Source organism: Rhodotorula graminis, assembly GCF_001329695.1.
Source record: "Rhodotorula graminis WP1 unplaced genomic scaffold RHOBAscaffold_13, whole genome shotgun sequence".
In the NCBI taxonomy this organism is placed as follows: Eukaryota; Fungi; Basidiomycota; class Microbotryomycetes; order Sporidiobolales; family Sporidiobolaceae; genus Rhodotorula; species Rhodotorula graminis.
In genome coordinates this window covers 393717-409620 of record NW_017264940.1, presented here as the reverse complement: position 1 = coordinate 409620, position 15904 = coordinate 393717, and the positions used below count along the sequence as shown (strand labels likewise).

Sequence of the window (15904 nt, the reverse complement as noted above, 5' to 3'; positions counted from 1 at the left end):
TCTTAACAGCACATCCCCCCTCTGTTACTCCGCCCCCCTTAGTCAACCACATGAGATATCACTATAAGACCCCCCCATAGCTATCGACCCACACCAAAAAAGTTCCCTCATTTCCCCTCCACACCATGCCCGCCCTCCCGCTGCGCGTCCCCGTCACCGCTGCGGTTCAACCTGGCCCAGTCGAGCTTGGCTGAAGCCCTTCTTGACCCGGACCCGCCCTTTTGCCGCCTTGGCCACGGTGGGGTCAGTTTGGGCGGGCCTCCATGACGGTGGGGCGGCACGACGACAGCGACGACGACGCCGTGACGGCGTCGACGAGCTCGTGGAGAGGGTAGGACGACGAGGAGGAGGGCGAGGGAGGCGGTTCTTGGACGCACCGGTACATGTCCTCGATGTCCTCGGACGAGATGTCGTCCTCGAGGAACGACGAAAACTGCTTGCGGAAGCGCTCCGAGTCCTCCCCTCGAGCGACGCGAGGCGCGGCGGCGCTTCGTTCGAGCGGGCGAAGGCGACGGCGCGGGGAGGGGGCTCGAGCGCCGGGCGCCGAGGTGAGAGGGGCGGGATGGACCATGAGCCTCGGTAGCAACGAGAGCGAGCGAAGCAGCGGAGGAGAAGCAGCGCAGTCGTGCGCCCGCAGACTCTGTCTTGGTCGTCCTCGTCGGGCGCGCGAGCCCATCTGCGACCTTGCTCTCGCACAGACCTCGCCCTGTCTTCCTCGCGCTCTCGCTCAGCCTCTCATTCATCGTCTCGATCTCGACGAGAGGCCCGAACTGTCGAGCTACGTCAAGCAGAGAGGCGCGACGCGAGGGAAGCCGGACAGCGCTCCAGGACGATCTTGCACGGCTCGTTCTACAGCGGCGGCTTCTGCCCATCTCCTGGTACACGATCCTGCGGAGAATCCGAGACTAAGGTCAGGTCGTGTCCTGCAAAAGAGAGGCGCCAAGAGAAGGGAGAGAGAGAGAGAGAGAGGACGCACTCGCAGCATCAACGAGAGGCGCTGAGTACCGCCGACTTGGCGACCGTCCCACGTCGCCGTCTCGAGCACCTCGTGCGTGTAGTGCGTCCGAAGAGGCTCCCTGTGGGTCGACGTCGCACGTCAATCTCTGTCTCGTTCGTGCGGCGCGAGAAAGAGAGTCGAGCGAAACCGAGCGACGCACGACTGGACGTAGGCACTCCCCGGCTCGAGCAGCACCTCGAACTCGCTCGGCCCGTCTCGCATCGCCGGATCGACGTCGTCGCCGTTTCCCGGGTCGCTCACGCGCTTGAAGCGCATGACGCGCTCGCCGCCGAGGCTGACGCCGGCGATGGTGCGCCCAAACGCGTCGAGGTTGTCGACGTGCGGCGCGATCGAGCCGCGCGACGAGAGGTGGAGGAGGTGGAGGATGAGGTGACTGGGCGGTGACGGACGGGGCGAGGGCGATGGAGGGGAAGAGGAGGGTGGAGGAAGGAGCGAGTAGACCTTGTCGAGCGCGGCGGCGAGCGGGGTCCCCTCGCGCGCCTCGTCGCCCCACTGCCCGTCGCGGACGAGCATCTCGCGGTACAGCTTGATGACGCCGTCAAAGTGGCCCTCCTCCCACAGCGTCGCCTCGTCCGGCAGGAACCGCGCCGTCCTCGCCGCCGGCGCCGCACCGCCGTCCCAGCCCGGATGCGCCTTGACCCACTCGCGGCGCTTCTTGCGCGCGGCGGCTGTGGTGCGCGCGGGCGAGTCGAGGAGGCGGAGCGAGTGCTCGAGGAGGAGGTCGTGCTCCGAGGCGGAGAGGAACGAGGGGAGGGTGACGAGGGCCGGGTGGGGCGACGTGGCGCGGGCAGAGTAGCACCGGCAGTGCTTCGTGAGCGCGTTGAGCGGGCGCAACGGCGCCCTGGTGCCCATGGCGAGGAGCGAGAGGGGCGGCGAATGGCGCGAGCTGATGAAAACTTGCTGCTCGACAAAGGCGGGCGCGGGCGGTGTGCGCGGCTCAACAGTGGTGCGAGAGAACAGTGCTGTACACCTGTCGAGGTCGCAGCTCGACTGGTGGCGAGGTGAGAGCAGGAGAGGGGTCCGCCGCCGACTCGGCCCCGCTCACGGCCAAGTCCCGATTTCGCTCTCAGGTCGGCTCGTCTCAACGCTCACTCGCGCCGCTCTCCAAAGCCTGAACGACCACACACAGTTCAGTACCGCTTCATACCCGTTCTACGCCCTCTCGAGCCCGTTCTCCTCCCACCTGAGCCACTCGTCGCCGAGCGCCGCGCGCACCCGCTCGAGCTTGCGCCGCACCGCCGCCCGGTCTGCGCCGCGCGCCTCGAGGTAGAACTTGATCTGCGGGAGCCGTGCGCAGAGACGGGGGTCAGGGCTCGCGTTCTCGAATGCGCGAGAGCGAGAGAAAGAGAGGGAGAGAGAGGGAGGACGCACCTTTGGCTCGGTCCCGCTCGTGCGCACCGTCCCGACCACCTCGACGCCGTCGCCCTCTCCCCCAGTGTCCGTGCTCCCGAGCGCGAACCCGATCATGTGCGCGCTGCGGTCGACCGGCAGCGTCGGCTCGAACGAGGGCGCGTTCCCCGAGTCGAACCCGACGGTGAGGTCGCGGATGGCCGTGAGCGGGTAGCCGCCGAGCGAGGTCGGGAGGGCGAGCTGCGAGGGCGAAGCGGTCGACGAGTCCTGTTGTCGGCAGGCAACAGCGGATAAGGAGGACGCTTTTCGAGGGGGAAAGAAGGGCGAGAGGGAGGGGACGCACCGTGTCCGGGTTGCCGAACCGCAGGAGCGAAAAGATGCGGTCCGTGACGGTCGAGTCTCGACTGATGAAGTAGCTGTTGGACGTCGCGTGGAAGCCGTACCTGTCGACGGCGAGGAAAAGGAGGGAGACAGCGTGAGTGAGTTCTTTCGCGGCTGGACGACGAGCTCGGCGAAAGCGAGCGTACCGGTCGTACAGCGCGTCAAGATGGGCCGACAGGGTCGTGTTGGAGCGCGCGAGGACGGTCGCCAGCTCGCAGAAGAGGGCGAGCGCCGTGACCTGCAGGGCGCCGAGGAGGGGGAAGTCAGTCTGGGCGGCCCTCGTCGGTCGACTTGAGAGAGAGGGAGGGAAGGAGGACGCACGCCGTCCTTGTCGCGAACCTTCGAGCCGTTGGCGTAACCGATCGCCTCCTCGTAGGCGAACACGGGCGACAAGCCCTCGCCCTCGAGCTTCTGCATCTCGTTGCCGAGCCACCTGCACGAGTCGACGCGTCAGTGACGCCCTCGTGCCGACGGAAGAGGGAGAGGTAAGGGACGAGGACGCACTTGAAGCCGGTCAAGGTCTCGCGGAACTGGAACCCCTCCTTCTTGGCCATCGACTCGAGCATCTTGGACGAGACGGTGGACGCGCACATGGCGAGCTTCTCTGCGGGCGGCAGGCCAAATCTCAGTCGTCGTGCACACGACGGGGAGAGAGAGAGAGAGAGAGAGAGAGAGGAGGACGCACCGATCGGCCCGCCGCTCGCCCTGTACCGCTCGAGCGCCCAAGCCCCGAGCAACGTCCCGAGCTGGTCGCCCGTGAACACGGTCCACCGCCCCTCGTCGCCCTTCTCGGCCGCGCAGAACCGGTCGGCGTCCGGGTCGTTGGCGAGCACGACGGTGGCGCCCTCGCGGTCGGCGTGCGCCAAGGCGAGGTCGAGCGCGCCGTGCTCCTCCGGGTTCGGGAAGCGCACGGTCGGGAAGTCGGGGTCCGGGTGCGCCTGCTCGGGGACGACGACGAGCGACGAGGCGGGAAAGTTGAAGGCGGAGAAGGCCGAGCGCGCAAAGGGGAGGCCGACGCCGTGCATGGCCGTGTAGGCGAACTTGAGCGGCGTCGTCGAGTTGGTCCTGCTCGAGGGTCGACGAGTCAGTCTCGTGCGGCCACAGACAGTGACGACCGCCTGACGTACTCCTTGTGGAGCGACATGGACGCGACCATGTCGAGGTACAGCTTGACGAGCTCGCCGGTCCCGGTCCAGCCGTCGGTCGGCGCCGGCGGGTTCCAGGCGTCGGCGTCGACCTCGATCGACTCCTCGATGGCGGTGGCGATGCCGTGGTCGTGCGGCGGAATGATCTGGACGGCGTTCTCCCAATAGACCTCTGCGGACCGGTCCGCGAGGGTCAGTCTCTCGAGCGTGCGTGCAGAAGAGGGAGAGAAAGAGGGGCGCACTGTAGCCGTTGTCCTTTGCCGGGTTGTGGCTCGCCGTGATCATGACGCCGAATGCAGCCTTGAGGTGGCTCGTCGAGAAAGGCTGCGGGAGAGCAAGAGCGTGAGTGAGGGTCCGGGCGAGGAGGAAAGAGGGGCGAGGACGCACCACCATGGGCGTGTGGACGAGGCCCTCGAGCTCGTAGACCGTCCAGCCTCTCCTCCTGAACACGCCGGCCGTCAAGTGGGCGAACCGGGTCGAGTTGTGCCGGTGGTCGTGGCCGACGACGATGCCGCGCTCCTTTGCGGCGTCGGTCGTGCGCTCGGCGTACTTGGCGAGGCCCGTGCTGGCCTGGAGGATGGTGAGGTCGTTCATGGACGAGGTGCCGGCCTGCATCGGACCGCGCAGGCCGGCCGTGCCGAACGCGATGCGGGTCGAGAAGCGTTTGGTCAACTCGGCGGTGTCGGCCGAGGCGACGAGGCGCTCGACCTCGGCGCGGGTCGTCTCGTTCTGCAGGCGGCTTGCCAGGTTAGCTGGCGCTGCAGGGGAGGTCGACAGGGCTGGGAGAGGTGTGCGCACCTGGCTGCGGTGCGAGAGGGCGACACGGGCAAGGTTAGTGTGGGGGTCGAGGACGAGAGGGGCGACGAGAGGGAGAGGCGGGCGCACTCGAGTCGGAGCCAGTCGTCGACAGCTCGCTGAAGCTTGGCCGAGTCCATCCTGGCTGGACTGAGCAGAGTGTCGTGAGAGAGCGAGGCTGAAGCTCGGCGAGCGGAGTCGTCGCACCTCTCTTCCGCCGTCCTCTCGCTCGCCCACCCTCAGTTGCGCGGTGGTTGCTCGTGTACTGCGCTCTGAGCTTCCACGCACAGCTGCGAGGCAGAGGCACCCTCGCCTAGCTCGTACTCGTCGAGCCCTCCTCATCGCTTCGTCGAGCCGGCCGGCCTGCTTGTTCCCGACCATCACTCGCCGAGCGCTGCATCCCACGAGCGGCCCCGGTCAGGAGCCTGCCTCGAGACAGACGGGACCTCCGATCTGAGACCCAGCTCAATGCGAGACCGCGGACCGCTCAAGGGGTCGAGCGGCGCGTGTTCTCCAACGACGAGCGCGACTCGGGCTTTCGCGCCTGCTGCTTCTGCTTCTCTGTGCCTCTCGTCGACTGCGACTCGCCCTTCGTTCCACCCTCTACGCGTTGCCGGTCAACGCGCGCCAGGCCTCGCCCCCCTCGCCTTCCCACCACCCGCACGCTCCTTTTCCTCGCCGGCTTTGCCTCTCCCTCGTCCACCGCGACCAGCGCTCCGCAAGATGCGCCTCACCCTCGTTCTCGCGACCCTGGCGGCAGCAGCCACGCCCGCCCTGTCGTTCTTCCGCCTACCCTGCGGCCCGCCGCTCGTCGTCGAGCGCGTCGACCCGATCATCAGCCCGGGCGCTGTCGCTGGCCACGTCCACACGGTCGCCGGTGGGAGCGGCTTCTCGATGACCAGCAGTGCGTCCTCTTCCTCCTCCTCGTCTGCGCGGAGAGGCAGGAACTGACTCTTGCCCTCCCCCTTCCCTTTCCTCCCTCCTCCCTTTCCTCCCTTCTCCCTCTTCCTCCCTTCCTTCTTCTCGATCGCCTCGTCCGACACCGTGCACTCGTCATGCCCCCTCAACTTTCTCTCGTGCCCTCGCGCCACCACCGTCGCTCGACCTCAGCCTACAAGGACCTGCGCAAGTCGACCTGCACGTCGTGCCTCGCCAAGGCCGACCTGTCAGCTTACTGGAGCCCGTTGCTCTACGTCGCCCTCGCCGACGGCACCTTCAAGAGCGTCCCAGGCGGCACCCACCTCGTCTACTACCTTCCACGGGCGCACCCGACCGACAGGACCAAGGTGCTCGCGTTCCCCGAGGGCCTCGAGATGCTCGCCGGGTCGCCCATGCGCCGCACGTACAACGCGTCGAGCCTCGTCGATCAGGCCATCGGGTGGAACTGCCTTGGCGCGACGGGCGTCAAGGAGACCCGCATCGCCCAGCTGCCCAGGCAGAACTGCCCCGACGGCCTGCGCGGCGTGAGCTCTCCTTCCCTCTCTCTCTCCCTCTCTCTTTCTCTCCATGTCGCTGTCGGTCGAGAGTCCTCGAGGACACGAGCACTGACTTGCGCCCGTCGACGTTCGCAGGAGATCCGCTTCCCGTCGTGCTGGGACGGCAAAAACCTCAAGAGCGCGACCCAGAGCCACGTTGCGTACCCGATCGGCGGCGAATCTGGTCGTGCGTCCCCCTTTCACTCGTCCTCGTCGTCGTCGGTGCGCGAGAAAGAGCCGGACTGACTCGAGGTCCGTGCGACGCAGCATGCCCGGCGACGCACCCGAAGCGCATCATCACGCTCTTCTGTGCGTCCTCCCCTCGTCAGTCTCGACAGTAGCCGATCGACTGACCCTCGAGAGCCCACAGTCGAGGTCATGTACGACGTCAACTCGATGAAGGACCTGTGGACGCTCGCCAAGGACCCCAAGTCGCCCTTCGTCCTCGCTGTGCGTCGCGCTTTGTCCCTCTCTTCCTCGGACGCCTCTCCTTGGGCAGCGACTCACTGATGCACCTCTGTGTCCCGACAGAACGGCGACCCTACCGGGCTCGGCTACCACGGTCCGTCCTCGCTCTTCCCTCCCCTCCCTCGTCAAGTCGACCTTGTCTGACCTCACCACCGACTCGCAGGCGATTTCCAGAACGGTAACCTCTCGTCGAGCTGCATTCTCGTCGCATCGACGCTCACTGACGGTTGCTTGACTTGCAGGCTGGGACGTGCCCATCCTGCAGCGCGCCATGGACGAGTGCACGAGCGACTCGGGCGTCATCGAGGAGTGCAAGGTGCGTCCCTCTCTCTCTATCTCTCTCCAGGACCGAGCCTGACCTGATGCCGCTCGTGCAGGTTCTCGAGCTGTACGACCGCGCGGTCGAGCCGGCGTGTCGCAAGACGCCCGACGTCAACGAGGTGAGCCTCTTTCCTCCTCTCGCAGCCGCTCTCCCTGCCTTCACTGACGAGTACGCCCTCTCGCAGGTCGTTCTCGGCACGCTCAAGAAGCTGCCCGGCTGCAACCCTGTCACCAAGACGACCGCTGCCGCCAGGGCCGCCTCAGGCACGTGCCCGAACCTCGCCCTCCCGCCGGTCTTCAAGAAGACGACGACCTACACGAGCAAGTTTGCGCCGCCTGGCTCGCACGTCACCAAGGAGTGCGTCCTGCGCCGCCCTCACTCGACCTTCTCGAGCGGGCACTGACCCTCTTCTTCTCGTCGCCGCAGCATGCCCTCGACCGTCGCCAGCTACAAGAGCTACAAGTGCGCCCTCTCTCTCTCGCTCTCTCTTTCAGGTCCGTCACTGACCCGTCAGCGCCGCCGCAGGTACCAGGGCTGCTACTCGGACGTTGGCGCCCGCACCCTCTCGAAGCGCCTCTCGCCCTCGGCCAAGACGGTCGCCGCGTGCGTCGGCGCCGCCAAGTCGGCCGGGTACAGCTACGTCGGCCTCGAGTACGGCGGCGAGTGCTGGGCGGGCAACGCGCTCGCGAGCGGCGCCAAGGAGGTCGCGTTCGGGAAGTGCGACATGGTGTGCGAGGGCAACAAGCTCAACGTGTGCGGCGGGGGCAACGTGCGTCCCTCTCCCACTCTCTCTCTTTCTCTGAGACGGACGGGGCCGAACGAGTGAACTGACGGTGCTGGTCTCCGTCTCGCAGGCCCTGTCGCTCTACAAGCTCACTCGGTCGACGAGCAGCCGCGTCAAGCGTCACGAGCCGCACGTGCGTTTATGACTCTCTGTCGCTCTCTCGCTCTCGACCGTGGACTGACTAGCGCTGCACCCGCAGACTCTCGGCCACGCCTGAATCCGTCGCCGCCGCCTGACCTTCTCAAGTTCCTTCTTCCCCTCTCCCGACCTCCCGCGAGTTCCCTTTCCGACGCAGGCGTCGCGAGCTCTCCGTACCCTCGAGACATGCAGTGCAGCTCTCCTTTCCGAGTCCTCTCGTCGCCGTCCTCGCGAGGAAAGTCGCTGCAAGTTGCTCGAGCCTGTGCGCTAGGGCCTCTTCGCGCGCGCATCGGGCGCTCCCGCCGCTTCTCGCACCTTGTCCCTCGCCGCTCGCCGAGCTGCCGCCATCTGTTCTGCCGAGAGCGTCGGTCGTCGTTCGTCGGGCGAGTCGACGAGCCACAGTCGGTCCTGGGCGGCCGCCTGGTGGATCAGGGCCTCGATGCCTGCGCGAGCGAGGCGACGTGAGCTTGGGTTGCGCGGTCGAGAGAGGGAGAGAGACAGAGGAGGGCGAGGACGCACCGCCGATGGGAGACCAGCCGTGCTTCGCGGCGAGCTTGTACATGAGGGTGACGTGCGGCTGCGGGCACGAGGAGCGGGTGAGGACGAGGAGGTCTCGCAGGAAAGGCGAGGGAAGAGAGGCGCGCCTTGTAGGCCATCTCGAGCTGTACGGGCAGGAGAGAGCATGTGAGCGACCGGGCGACCTCGAGGAGAGAAAGAGCGAAAGGAGGACGCACGAGAGGTCGTTTCCGCCCCGGCCTGCTCCCGCTCGACGCAAACACCCGCTCCGCCACCCGGTACACGTTCCTCTCACCCTCGGTCTGCGGCTCAAAGCTCGGGATCGCGCCGACGCCGCATGCGACGCGCTCCGCCTCGTCCTCGGTCCAGTCGCCCTCGCGCTCGAGCGCGCGTAGGTCGTACCGCGCGAAAGCGGGCGTCGAGATGATGGCGGCCGTCTCGGCTGGGTCGCGGTTGATGAGGTAGAGGGGTGAGAGGCCGAGGGACGACAGGGCGTAGACGGCTGCTCGGGTCGTGCCGCCGCCGCCGACTGCGGGAGGACGAGGGTCAGGCCTTGTCGACGCTCGAAACGAGCGGGCAGGGACGCACTGATGATCGCGCTCCGCCCTTCTCCGAACGGCTTGTCCCTCCCTCGCTCCTCCTCGGGCAGCGAGCTCAACAGCGCGCCCTTGATCCCGTCAACGTCCGTGTTCCTCCCCTCGAGCCTCGCTCTCCTGCTCCCGCCCGCCTCCCCAATCGTGCCTGTCACGACCACCGTGTTCATGCTCCCAATCTCGAGCACCTCGGGCCCGAGCGCGTCCATGACCGAGAGCGCAGCGACCTTGTGCGGCATGGTGACCGCCGCGCCGCCGAACGTGGGCGAGCGCAGGAGGGCGAGGACGGACGGGTCGGAGAAGGAGGCGGTCTCGTGGCTGTGGGCGATCGTGTGGGTCAGCTCGCTGCTGCGGGGGAGCCGTGCGAGGAGAGGGCGTGGACTGACAGCTTGAACGAGTGCGACGACGAGAGTCCGAGCGAGTCGAACGCCGTGTTGTGCGCCATGGGCGATAGCCTGTGTGTTGCAGGGGAGGTCAGCTCTCTCGTACTCGAAGCCTCAGACGCGAGCCCGCCCGCGGGCCGTGATGCCGCGACGAGGGCTCGCGGATGTGGGGAGGAGGACGAGGGAGAGCGGGCTCGACGCACGAGTGCTGGATGGGCGCGCCGAAGAGGTAGAACTCGCGCTTGTAGTCCATGGCAGCGTAGCGGTAGCACGCTCCAGCAGCCAGTGCGAGTGCGAGCACGGGAACAGCGAGCGACCGCATCGAGTCGGCGAGTGCGCGCGGAGGGCAAGCCGCGACGACGCGTTCAACGCTCACCCAGGCGCTCATACTTCTTCCAGCAGAGCAATCTCGCACGTGATCCACATCGAGCGGAACCAGGGTGGGCGAGGCTGCGCTCGTTGCGAAGGTCGACTTGGGCGGACGGGGCCCGTGGCACGAGAACTCTCGGCCGAGGAAAGCGAGCCGCCGCCACAGCAGAAGCGAACAAGGTTCGAGCGCGAGAAGCTGGTTTCGCGAGGGCGAGGAGGAGGAGGTCCTCTCGGCTCTCGCACAGCTGTCCATTCAGATCGTTCGACGTCTGGATCGGTCCTGAGGGATGCACGCTCTCCTCTCGTCGGGCCGCCGACGAAAAGGGAGAGGGACAAAATTGCGACGGACACGTCTACTCGAGAGGCGGCTGCGAGCCCGTCTCCTTGTCAGACGCCACCTGCCTCGCCACCGTGTCGACGATCTCGTCGCAGGGAAGATCGGACTTGTCGAGCCCGAGCCAGAGAGCCTGCTGCTCGACGCCTTGCCAGCTGCGCACGGCGTTCGACGCGGTCAGGCTCGTTCCTGCGGCGCCGTCGAGGGAGAGAGAGGGGGAATCGAGAGGCGCGGTAGGACGTACATCATAGGTGCGTCGCCGGTGATCACGCCCCAGCCGGCGTCCTTGGCGAGCTGCGCAAGGGTGGTCCAGATTTTCGGATGATAGCACATCTCCACAATCGTCCCCTTGACGTCCTTGTTGCTGCGGGATAGGGAGGGGGTCAGTACTCCGAGCTGACCGTCTCGAAGACTCGTAGGCCGACGGGGAGGACGAGGGAAATGAGGAGAAAGGGGAGGAGGACGCACAGTAAAGTCATGCTAACCGCCCTCGCGCGCTTCTCCTCGGCCGTCGTCGGCGGAAAGTCGGGCACGGCCGACACGATGTAGGCGGGTGCGTCGAGCTGGTCGGCCTGCTCGACCGTCTTGACGTGGACGAGTTCGGGCTTGAACGAGTCGGACGTCATGCGCTTAAAGTCGGCGATGAACTGGTCGACCTCGGCGTCGTCGCGGTTGACGACGTAGATGGGCGAGCAGTTGAGCCACTGGGTGAGGGCGTACACGGCGGCGCTGTGGCGGGGCAGGGCGAGGCGGGAAGGCGAGTGGAGGACGACGAGGCGAGGCGAGGTGGGGACGGGGCAAGGTCAGCTCGTCGTCGCAGAGACGCCTCGATTCACACAGAGAGAGGCGAGGGACGCACCGGCAGGCACCTCCAGCGCCGAAGACTGCGCCCGGGCGGATCTTGCCCGACTTGACGTGCGAGTCGTCGGCGCGCAGGATCGACTCGCGGACGCCGACCGAGCTGCGGGCGACAGAGCATGGTCAGGAGATCAGGCGCACCCTATGGACACGGCGAGAGCTGCGCAAAGGTGCCCTCGCCCGCCCAACCGGCGACGCCGTCTCGAGCTCCCGAGGGAGCGAGGACGCACTCGGTGTTGTGCCCGACGAGCTTGCGCTCGCCGTTAGGCCCTTTGCGGATGATGACCGTGTTGCACGCGCCAATGTTGCGGCCGTCCTCGGTGAGCTCGTCGAGGTGCTGGCAGATGGCGACCTTGTGCGGCCTGTGGAGAGGGGAGGGAGGCGCTCGTCGGCTCGGGTTTCTTTCGCCGGCGGCGAGGAAGAAGGGGGGCGGGGACGCACATGGTGACAGCGGAACCGGCGCACTCGTCGCTGCGGAGGTACTCGAGGAAGGCGTCCATGTCGGTGCTTTCCATGAACGAGTACTTGCGCGGCACGTCGACGAGGCGCGTGATCGTGTTGTGGAGGAAGCTCGCGTACGAGCCGTGGAGCGGGTAACCGAACAGGCGGTGCGTCTTGGGGCCCTCGGCGCGGGCGGCTTCGAGTGCGGCGGACATGGCGAGTCTGCAAGGGGCGAGGGCGAGGGCGATCAGCTCTGGCAGACGAGGGATGCTGCCGCTCCTCGAGTTCGACCGCCCATGCCCGACCGCGACTCTCATGTGCTCCGGTCTGCGTCCCGTCGAGCGCCTTGGGCGTTCAGCCCGCCTCGCTGGCCCGCTGCCGAGGGGGCCGCGGCATCTCGACCCCACCTGGCCCACCTCCTCTGCCGTCAATACCGAGAGGAGGGACGCACAAGGTAGCGAAGGCTGTAGTGGCAAAAGTGCTGGAGGTTTGTGAAAGGTCAAGGTTTCGTCAGTGAGTGTCGTCGTTGAGGGAAACGAGGTGGGGATCCGGCGAGCTGATGAGGACGAGGAGGGTGGCACTCACGCTGCGTCGGTCGACAAGGGCGGGAGGGCGTGCAGTGGTGTACGTAGAAGAGAGCAGGGTACAGCAGCTGGGGCTTGAGTGGGGGAGACGAGCACCAGGGCTCGCCGAGGCTCTCGCTCGTGTGGGCGGCCGGCGGCCGCGGTCGACGCGCGACGGTCCCTGGCTCGCCAGATCTTTTACCGCAGCCAGCGCCTCGCACTCTTCTGCTCGTTCTCGCTTCAGTGCAGTGCAGTTCTAGATCTCGAATCGACACTCTCTTGACGAGGACAAGGTGGCCCGAGCGAGCCTCGCTCCGCAGCGTCGCAAAGGACTCGAGGCGCGGTTCTGAAGCCGAGACGAGAGGGGAGAGACGACCGCGGTGCGCGACCGCACTCGAGCTAAAGGCACGTTGGCGAGGCAGCTCGAGAGACGCAAGGACGAGCCGGCCTGAGCGGAGCGCGAGGCGCCGAAGCTGCGCGAGGACGAGGCACGAGAGCGACAGAGCGAGGGAACCGGCCTCGAACTGGCTGACGCTGGAAAGCGCGTGCCACCGAGAAGCTCTTTGACGAAAGGTGGCTGCTCAGCCAGGCCGGAGCAGCGACGGCGGGCGACCGGGCGGCCATGGGAGAAGCGAGCGAGCAAGGAGGAGCGCTGGTGCGGAGCGGAGAGCGCCGCGCGCGGGCATGGCGCGTCGTCGTCGCCGAGCCAGCACCCTGCAGAGTGGTGCCAGGCGCCCTGCCGCAGCTGGCGAGCCCATGTGCGCCGGCATGGCGTTGCGAGAGATGAAGCGGCGAGGGAGACGAGGCCGGGCTCGTCGCATGCGGTGAGGGCGGACCGGATGACAGCGAATGGCCCCAACAGCCACGAGAGGGCTCCAAAGCCGGCGAGCGGGCCCGTACAAGCGAGCACAGGGTGTGGCGGTGAGGCGAGAGGAGGCGACACCGGCCGAGCAAGACTGGCTCTGCTCTCGTCAGCTCACTCGCTCGGATCAGCTCTGAAGCACCGCACAGCCCCTGGACAAGGCTCTCCCTGCGCTCCGGTACCCGCCGACGCCCGTCCGCGCTTGTTCCCACCTCGACCTCCCCACCCCCGCTCCCTCTCCCCCCTCCTCCTCGGCTCGACCACGCCCGCTGTCGCCCGCCTCGGACCATGCCCTCGCTCTCCGACTTTGACCTCGACGAGCTGCACCGGTTCGCCGCCGACATCGCGTGCGAGGCCGGCGCCTACCTGCGCGACCAGCAGCTTGCGCGCACCCGCGCCGGCGGAGCATCGGGCCACCTCGACCGCTCGATCGAGATCAAGGAGAACGCGGCCGACATTGTCACGCACGCCGACATGCATTCGGAGCAGCTCATCACCAACGCCATCAAGCAGCGGTACCCGACTCACAAGTGCGTCGGCAGGTTCCCCCTCCTCCTCCCAGGTCCACAGTGGCGCGAGGAACTGACTGTGCCTCTCTGTGCGTCGCGCGCAGGATCATCGGCGAGGAGTCATACTCGGCCGGGCAGGACAAGCGCTTCCTCCTCGACGACGACCCGACCTGGATCATCGACCCGCTCGACGGCGTGCGTCGGCTCTCTCTCTCTCTCTCTCTCTCTGTGTGTCTCCCAGGCTCGGGGACGAGACTGACCCACAGTCTCGCGCACGCAGACGGTCAACTTTGTCCACCTGTTCCCGACCTGCTGCGTCTCGGTCGGCTTCTGCGTCAAGTGAGTCCCTCTCTCTCTCTCTCTCCTCGAGTCTAGACCTCGCGCACTCTCGAGCGACATCTCGTTGACCCGGCAGTCCTGCGCCCACAGCAAGGTCCCCGTCGTCGGCGCCATCTTTGCGCCGCTCCTGAGCGGGCTGCACCCGACCAACGCGTCGGGCGCGCTCTACTCGGGCGCCAAGAGCCTCGGCGCGTGGTCGACGCCCGTCTCGTTCCCGTACTCGCCGTCGTGCCTGTCGCCGCCGCCCTCTTCCACCTCGGCGTCGGCGTCGGCGTCGGCGTCGGCGTCGTCCTCTGCCCCGTCCGGCTCGGCCGCCCACCACCAGCAGCAGGAGCAGCAGCAGAACGGCACCTCGTCGCCGTCGCCGTCGCCGTCGCCCAAGGACAAGCCCCAGCCCTGGGCGCACGCCGTCCCGCTGCCGTACATCCCGCCGCAACCGCTGCCGGCCGACGCGCCGAAAGGGTGCCTGTTCACGGCCGAGTGGGGCAAGGCGCGCTCGGACGCGCCCGGGTCCAACCTCGTCAAGAAGAGCACGTCGTTCATCAACATGGCGGCCGAGGTCGGGGGCAGGGGGGGAAAGGGCGGCATGGTGCACGGCGTGAGGAGCTTGGGCAGCGCGGCCCTCGACTTGGTGTACGTCGCGACGGGCGCGGTCGACATTTTCTGGGAGGGAGGGTGCGTCCCCTCGCGTTTCTCTCTCTCTCTCTCTCTTTCGGGGGCGCGCGTGTGCGGCAGCAGCTCGGCGGCGGCGTTCGCCCCCGTCGAGCCTGCTAGCGCCGTGCAGCACGACCCGCCGCAGCGCCACAGACCTGACGAACCACGTCTTTCCTCCCCCACCTCTCTTTCCTCCTCGCGCAGCTGCTGGGAATGGGTGCGTCGGCGGTTTCCCTCCCTCGTCAAGTCGAGGCGGCCGCTCCCCCTCGAGCCGCCGCTTCGGCTGTGGCCCCAGTTCGTCGACGCACAGACTGACTCACTCGCCCTCGTCGTGCGCGCGCAGGACGTGTGCGCGGGCATGATCATCATCGCCGAAGCCGGCGGGCGCGTCGTGCCCTCGCAGCCGCCGAGCGAGGCTTACCTGACGGACCGGTCGCTCGCGATCCCGGACGCCGGCATCGGCTCGAGGCTGTACCTCGCCGTGCGGGCGTGTGCGGGGACCGAGGGGGAGACGGAGCGCGAGGCGCAGGACAGGCTCGTGAGGGAGGTGTGGAGGAGGACCGAGAGGTTGGATTACGTGCGGCCTGAGTGAGGGAGGGAGGGAGGGGGCTTAGCGGGTGGGCTTGATTGCATGCATGGCCAGCTTGAACTTATGCCAGCGAGAGAGAGAGAGGGTCCGAGCGAGCGAGCGAGCGACGAGCTGCACCGCCCCCTTCTGGCTGAGCGCGGACTCGACCTCTGAGCTCCTCATCACCACGGCCCTCCCGCTCACCACACCTCAGTCGAGCCCATGGCCAACCCTCGCCAGAAGCGCAAGCAGCGCAGCAGCGTCGCAAAGGCCGGCATCTCAAAGGCCAGCAAGAAGAACCTGCACAAGGTGACCATCAAGGGTCCGGCCATCCTCGCCGACAACTGGGACAAGTCGTGCGTCCCTTCTCCTGTCGTGCGTGCGTGGTCACAGTACACTGACCCTGTGTGCCCCCACCCCTGCAGCAAGACCGTCCGCCAGAAGTGCGCCCCCTTCTCCCCTCCTCATCTCCCTCCCCCCGCCCACCAACAGCTGACCCTCGCCCACGCACAGCTACGCCGCCCTCGGGCTCCTCCCGACCCTCGACCCGCGCCAGACGGGCGGCCTCGAGCCCGAAACCCGCGTCCCGCTCGCCATCGCCGCCGCCTCGCGCGCGACCGTCGACGACCTCGATGCCGCCATGGCCGCCGCCGACGACGACGACGACGAGTCCGACTCGGACGACGAGCCCGACAAGGACGACTCGAAGAAGGCGGAGGAGCACAAGGAGGCGCTCAAGCCGGGCATGGCGCGCATCGTGCGCGACGAGCAGGGCAACGTCGTGAGCATCATTGTCGGCACGGCCGATGGCGCAGAGGTCGAGGAGAAGGTGCACGCCCCGGACCGCACGGGCGAGTCGTCGGACGAGGACGACGACGACGACGCCGACGAGGCGCAGGACAAGGTGGTCAAGGCGGGCAAGAAGGGCGACAAGCGGGCCAAGGGCAAGGGCAAAGGCAGGGCGGCGCCGGGCGGCGACGCCGACGAGGGCGACGCGACGCCGTGGGGGCGGCCGATGAAGGACTGGGACGCGGCACCG

The 15904-nt window shown here is 67.6% G+C and overlaps 6 protein-coding genes across 6 annotated transcripts; 2 read left to right on the top strand and 4 right to left on the bottom strand.

The window, feature by feature from the left end:
- Positions 1-244: 244 nt before the first annotated feature.
- On the bottom strand, positions 245-1870 carry RHOBADRAFT_46446 (uncharacterized protein; the record flags this gene model as incomplete). The annotated part of the gene is made up of 4 exons (XM_018414791.1): positions 245-488; positions 854-888; positions 977-1076; positions 1158-1870. The coding sequence occupies 4 exons, from the start codon at positions 1868-1870 to the stop codon at positions 245-247; spliced, it is 1092 nt and encodes a 363-aa protein (XP_018268906.1).
- Positions 1871-2128: 258 nt separating this feature from the next.
- On the bottom strand, positions 2129-4829 carry RHOBADRAFT_55529 (uncharacterized protein; the record flags this gene model as incomplete). The annotated part of the gene is made up of 11 exons (XM_018417896.1): positions 2129-2296; positions 2390-2635; positions 2712-2811; positions 2896-2987; positions 3071-3182; positions 3254-3353; positions 3435-3814; positions 3877-4066; positions 4137-4218; positions 4282-4696; positions 4780-4829. The coding sequence occupies 11 exons, from the start codon at positions 4827-4829 to the stop codon at positions 2171-2173; spliced, it is 1893 nt and encodes a 630-aa protein (XP_018268905.1). The 3' UTR covers positions 2129-2170.
- A 583-nt stretch (positions 4830-5412) lies between these two features.
- On the top strand, positions 5413-8087 carry RHOBADRAFT_55528 (uncharacterized protein; the record flags this gene model as incomplete). The annotated part of the gene is made up of 14 exons (XM_018417895.1): positions 5413-5593; positions 5800-6152; positions 6261-6351; positions 6432-6473; positions 6535-6614; positions 6696-6726; positions 6796-6810; positions 6875-6948; positions 7010-7072; positions 7139-7311; positions 7381-7416; positions 7480-7723; positions 7809-7871; positions 7938-8087. 14 exons carry the CDS (start codon positions 5413-5415, stop codon positions 7953-7955), a joined length of 1464 nt encoding a protein of 487 aa, XP_018268904.1. The 3' UTR covers positions 7956-8087.
- An 18-nt stretch (positions 8088-8105) lies between these two features.
- RHOBADRAFT_55527 (uncharacterized protein) lies at positions 8106-9621 on the bottom strand (the record flags this gene model as incomplete). Its single annotated transcript, XM_018417894.1, has 7 exons — positions 8106-8319; positions 8396-8453; positions 8521-8538; positions 8611-8921; positions 8981-9303; positions 9372-9440; positions 9572-9621. 7 exons carry the CDS (start codon positions 9619-9621, stop codon positions 8144-8146), a joined length of 1005 nt encoding a protein of 334 aa, XP_018268903.1. The 3' UTR covers positions 8106-8143.
- A 397-nt stretch (positions 9622-10018) lies between these two features.
- Positions 10019-12014, bottom strand: RHOBADRAFT_66872 (uncharacterized protein). Its single transcript, XM_018419107.1, has 8 exons — positions 11956-12014; positions 11822-11851; positions 11371-11592; positions 11160-11291; positions 10931-11032; positions 10540-10800; positions 10316-10435; positions 10019-10226 (listed from the first exon to the last, which is right to left on the bottom strand). Exons 3-8 carry the CDS (start codon positions 11583-11585, stop codon positions 10091-10093), a joined length of 966 nt encoding a protein of 321 aa, XP_018268902.1. The 5' UTR covers positions 11586-11592; positions 11822-11851; positions 11956-12014; the 3' UTR covers positions 10019-10090.
- A 1069-nt stretch (positions 12015-13083) lies between these two features.
- On the top strand, positions 13084-14949 carry RHOBADRAFT_29523 (uncharacterized protein; the record flags this gene model as incomplete). The annotated part of the gene is made up of 7 exons (XM_018412874.1): positions 13084-13325; positions 13409-13499; positions 13585-13643; positions 13734-13848; positions 14038-14318; positions 14502-14514; positions 14641-14949. 7 exons carry the CDS (start codon positions 13084-13086, stop codon positions 14887-14889), a joined length of 1050 nt encoding a protein of 349 aa, XP_018268901.1. The 3' UTR covers positions 14890-14949.
- Positions 14950-15904: the final 955 nt, after the last annotated feature.

Coding starts and splice junctions, on each gene's coding strand:
- RHOBADRAFT_66872 (XM_018419107.1), bottom strand. CDS start 11,585: ATGTCCGCCGCACTCGAAGCCGCCCGCGCCGAGGGCCCCAAGACGCAC. Junction 11,033..11,159: donor CTCGTCGGGCACAACACCGA/GTGCGTCCTCGC, acceptor TGTCGCCCGCAG/CTCGGTCGGCGTCCGCGAGT. Junction 10,436..10,539: donor GCGGTTAGCATGACTTTACT/GTGCGTCCTCCT, acceptor CCTATCCCGCAG/CAACAAGGACGTCAAGGGGA.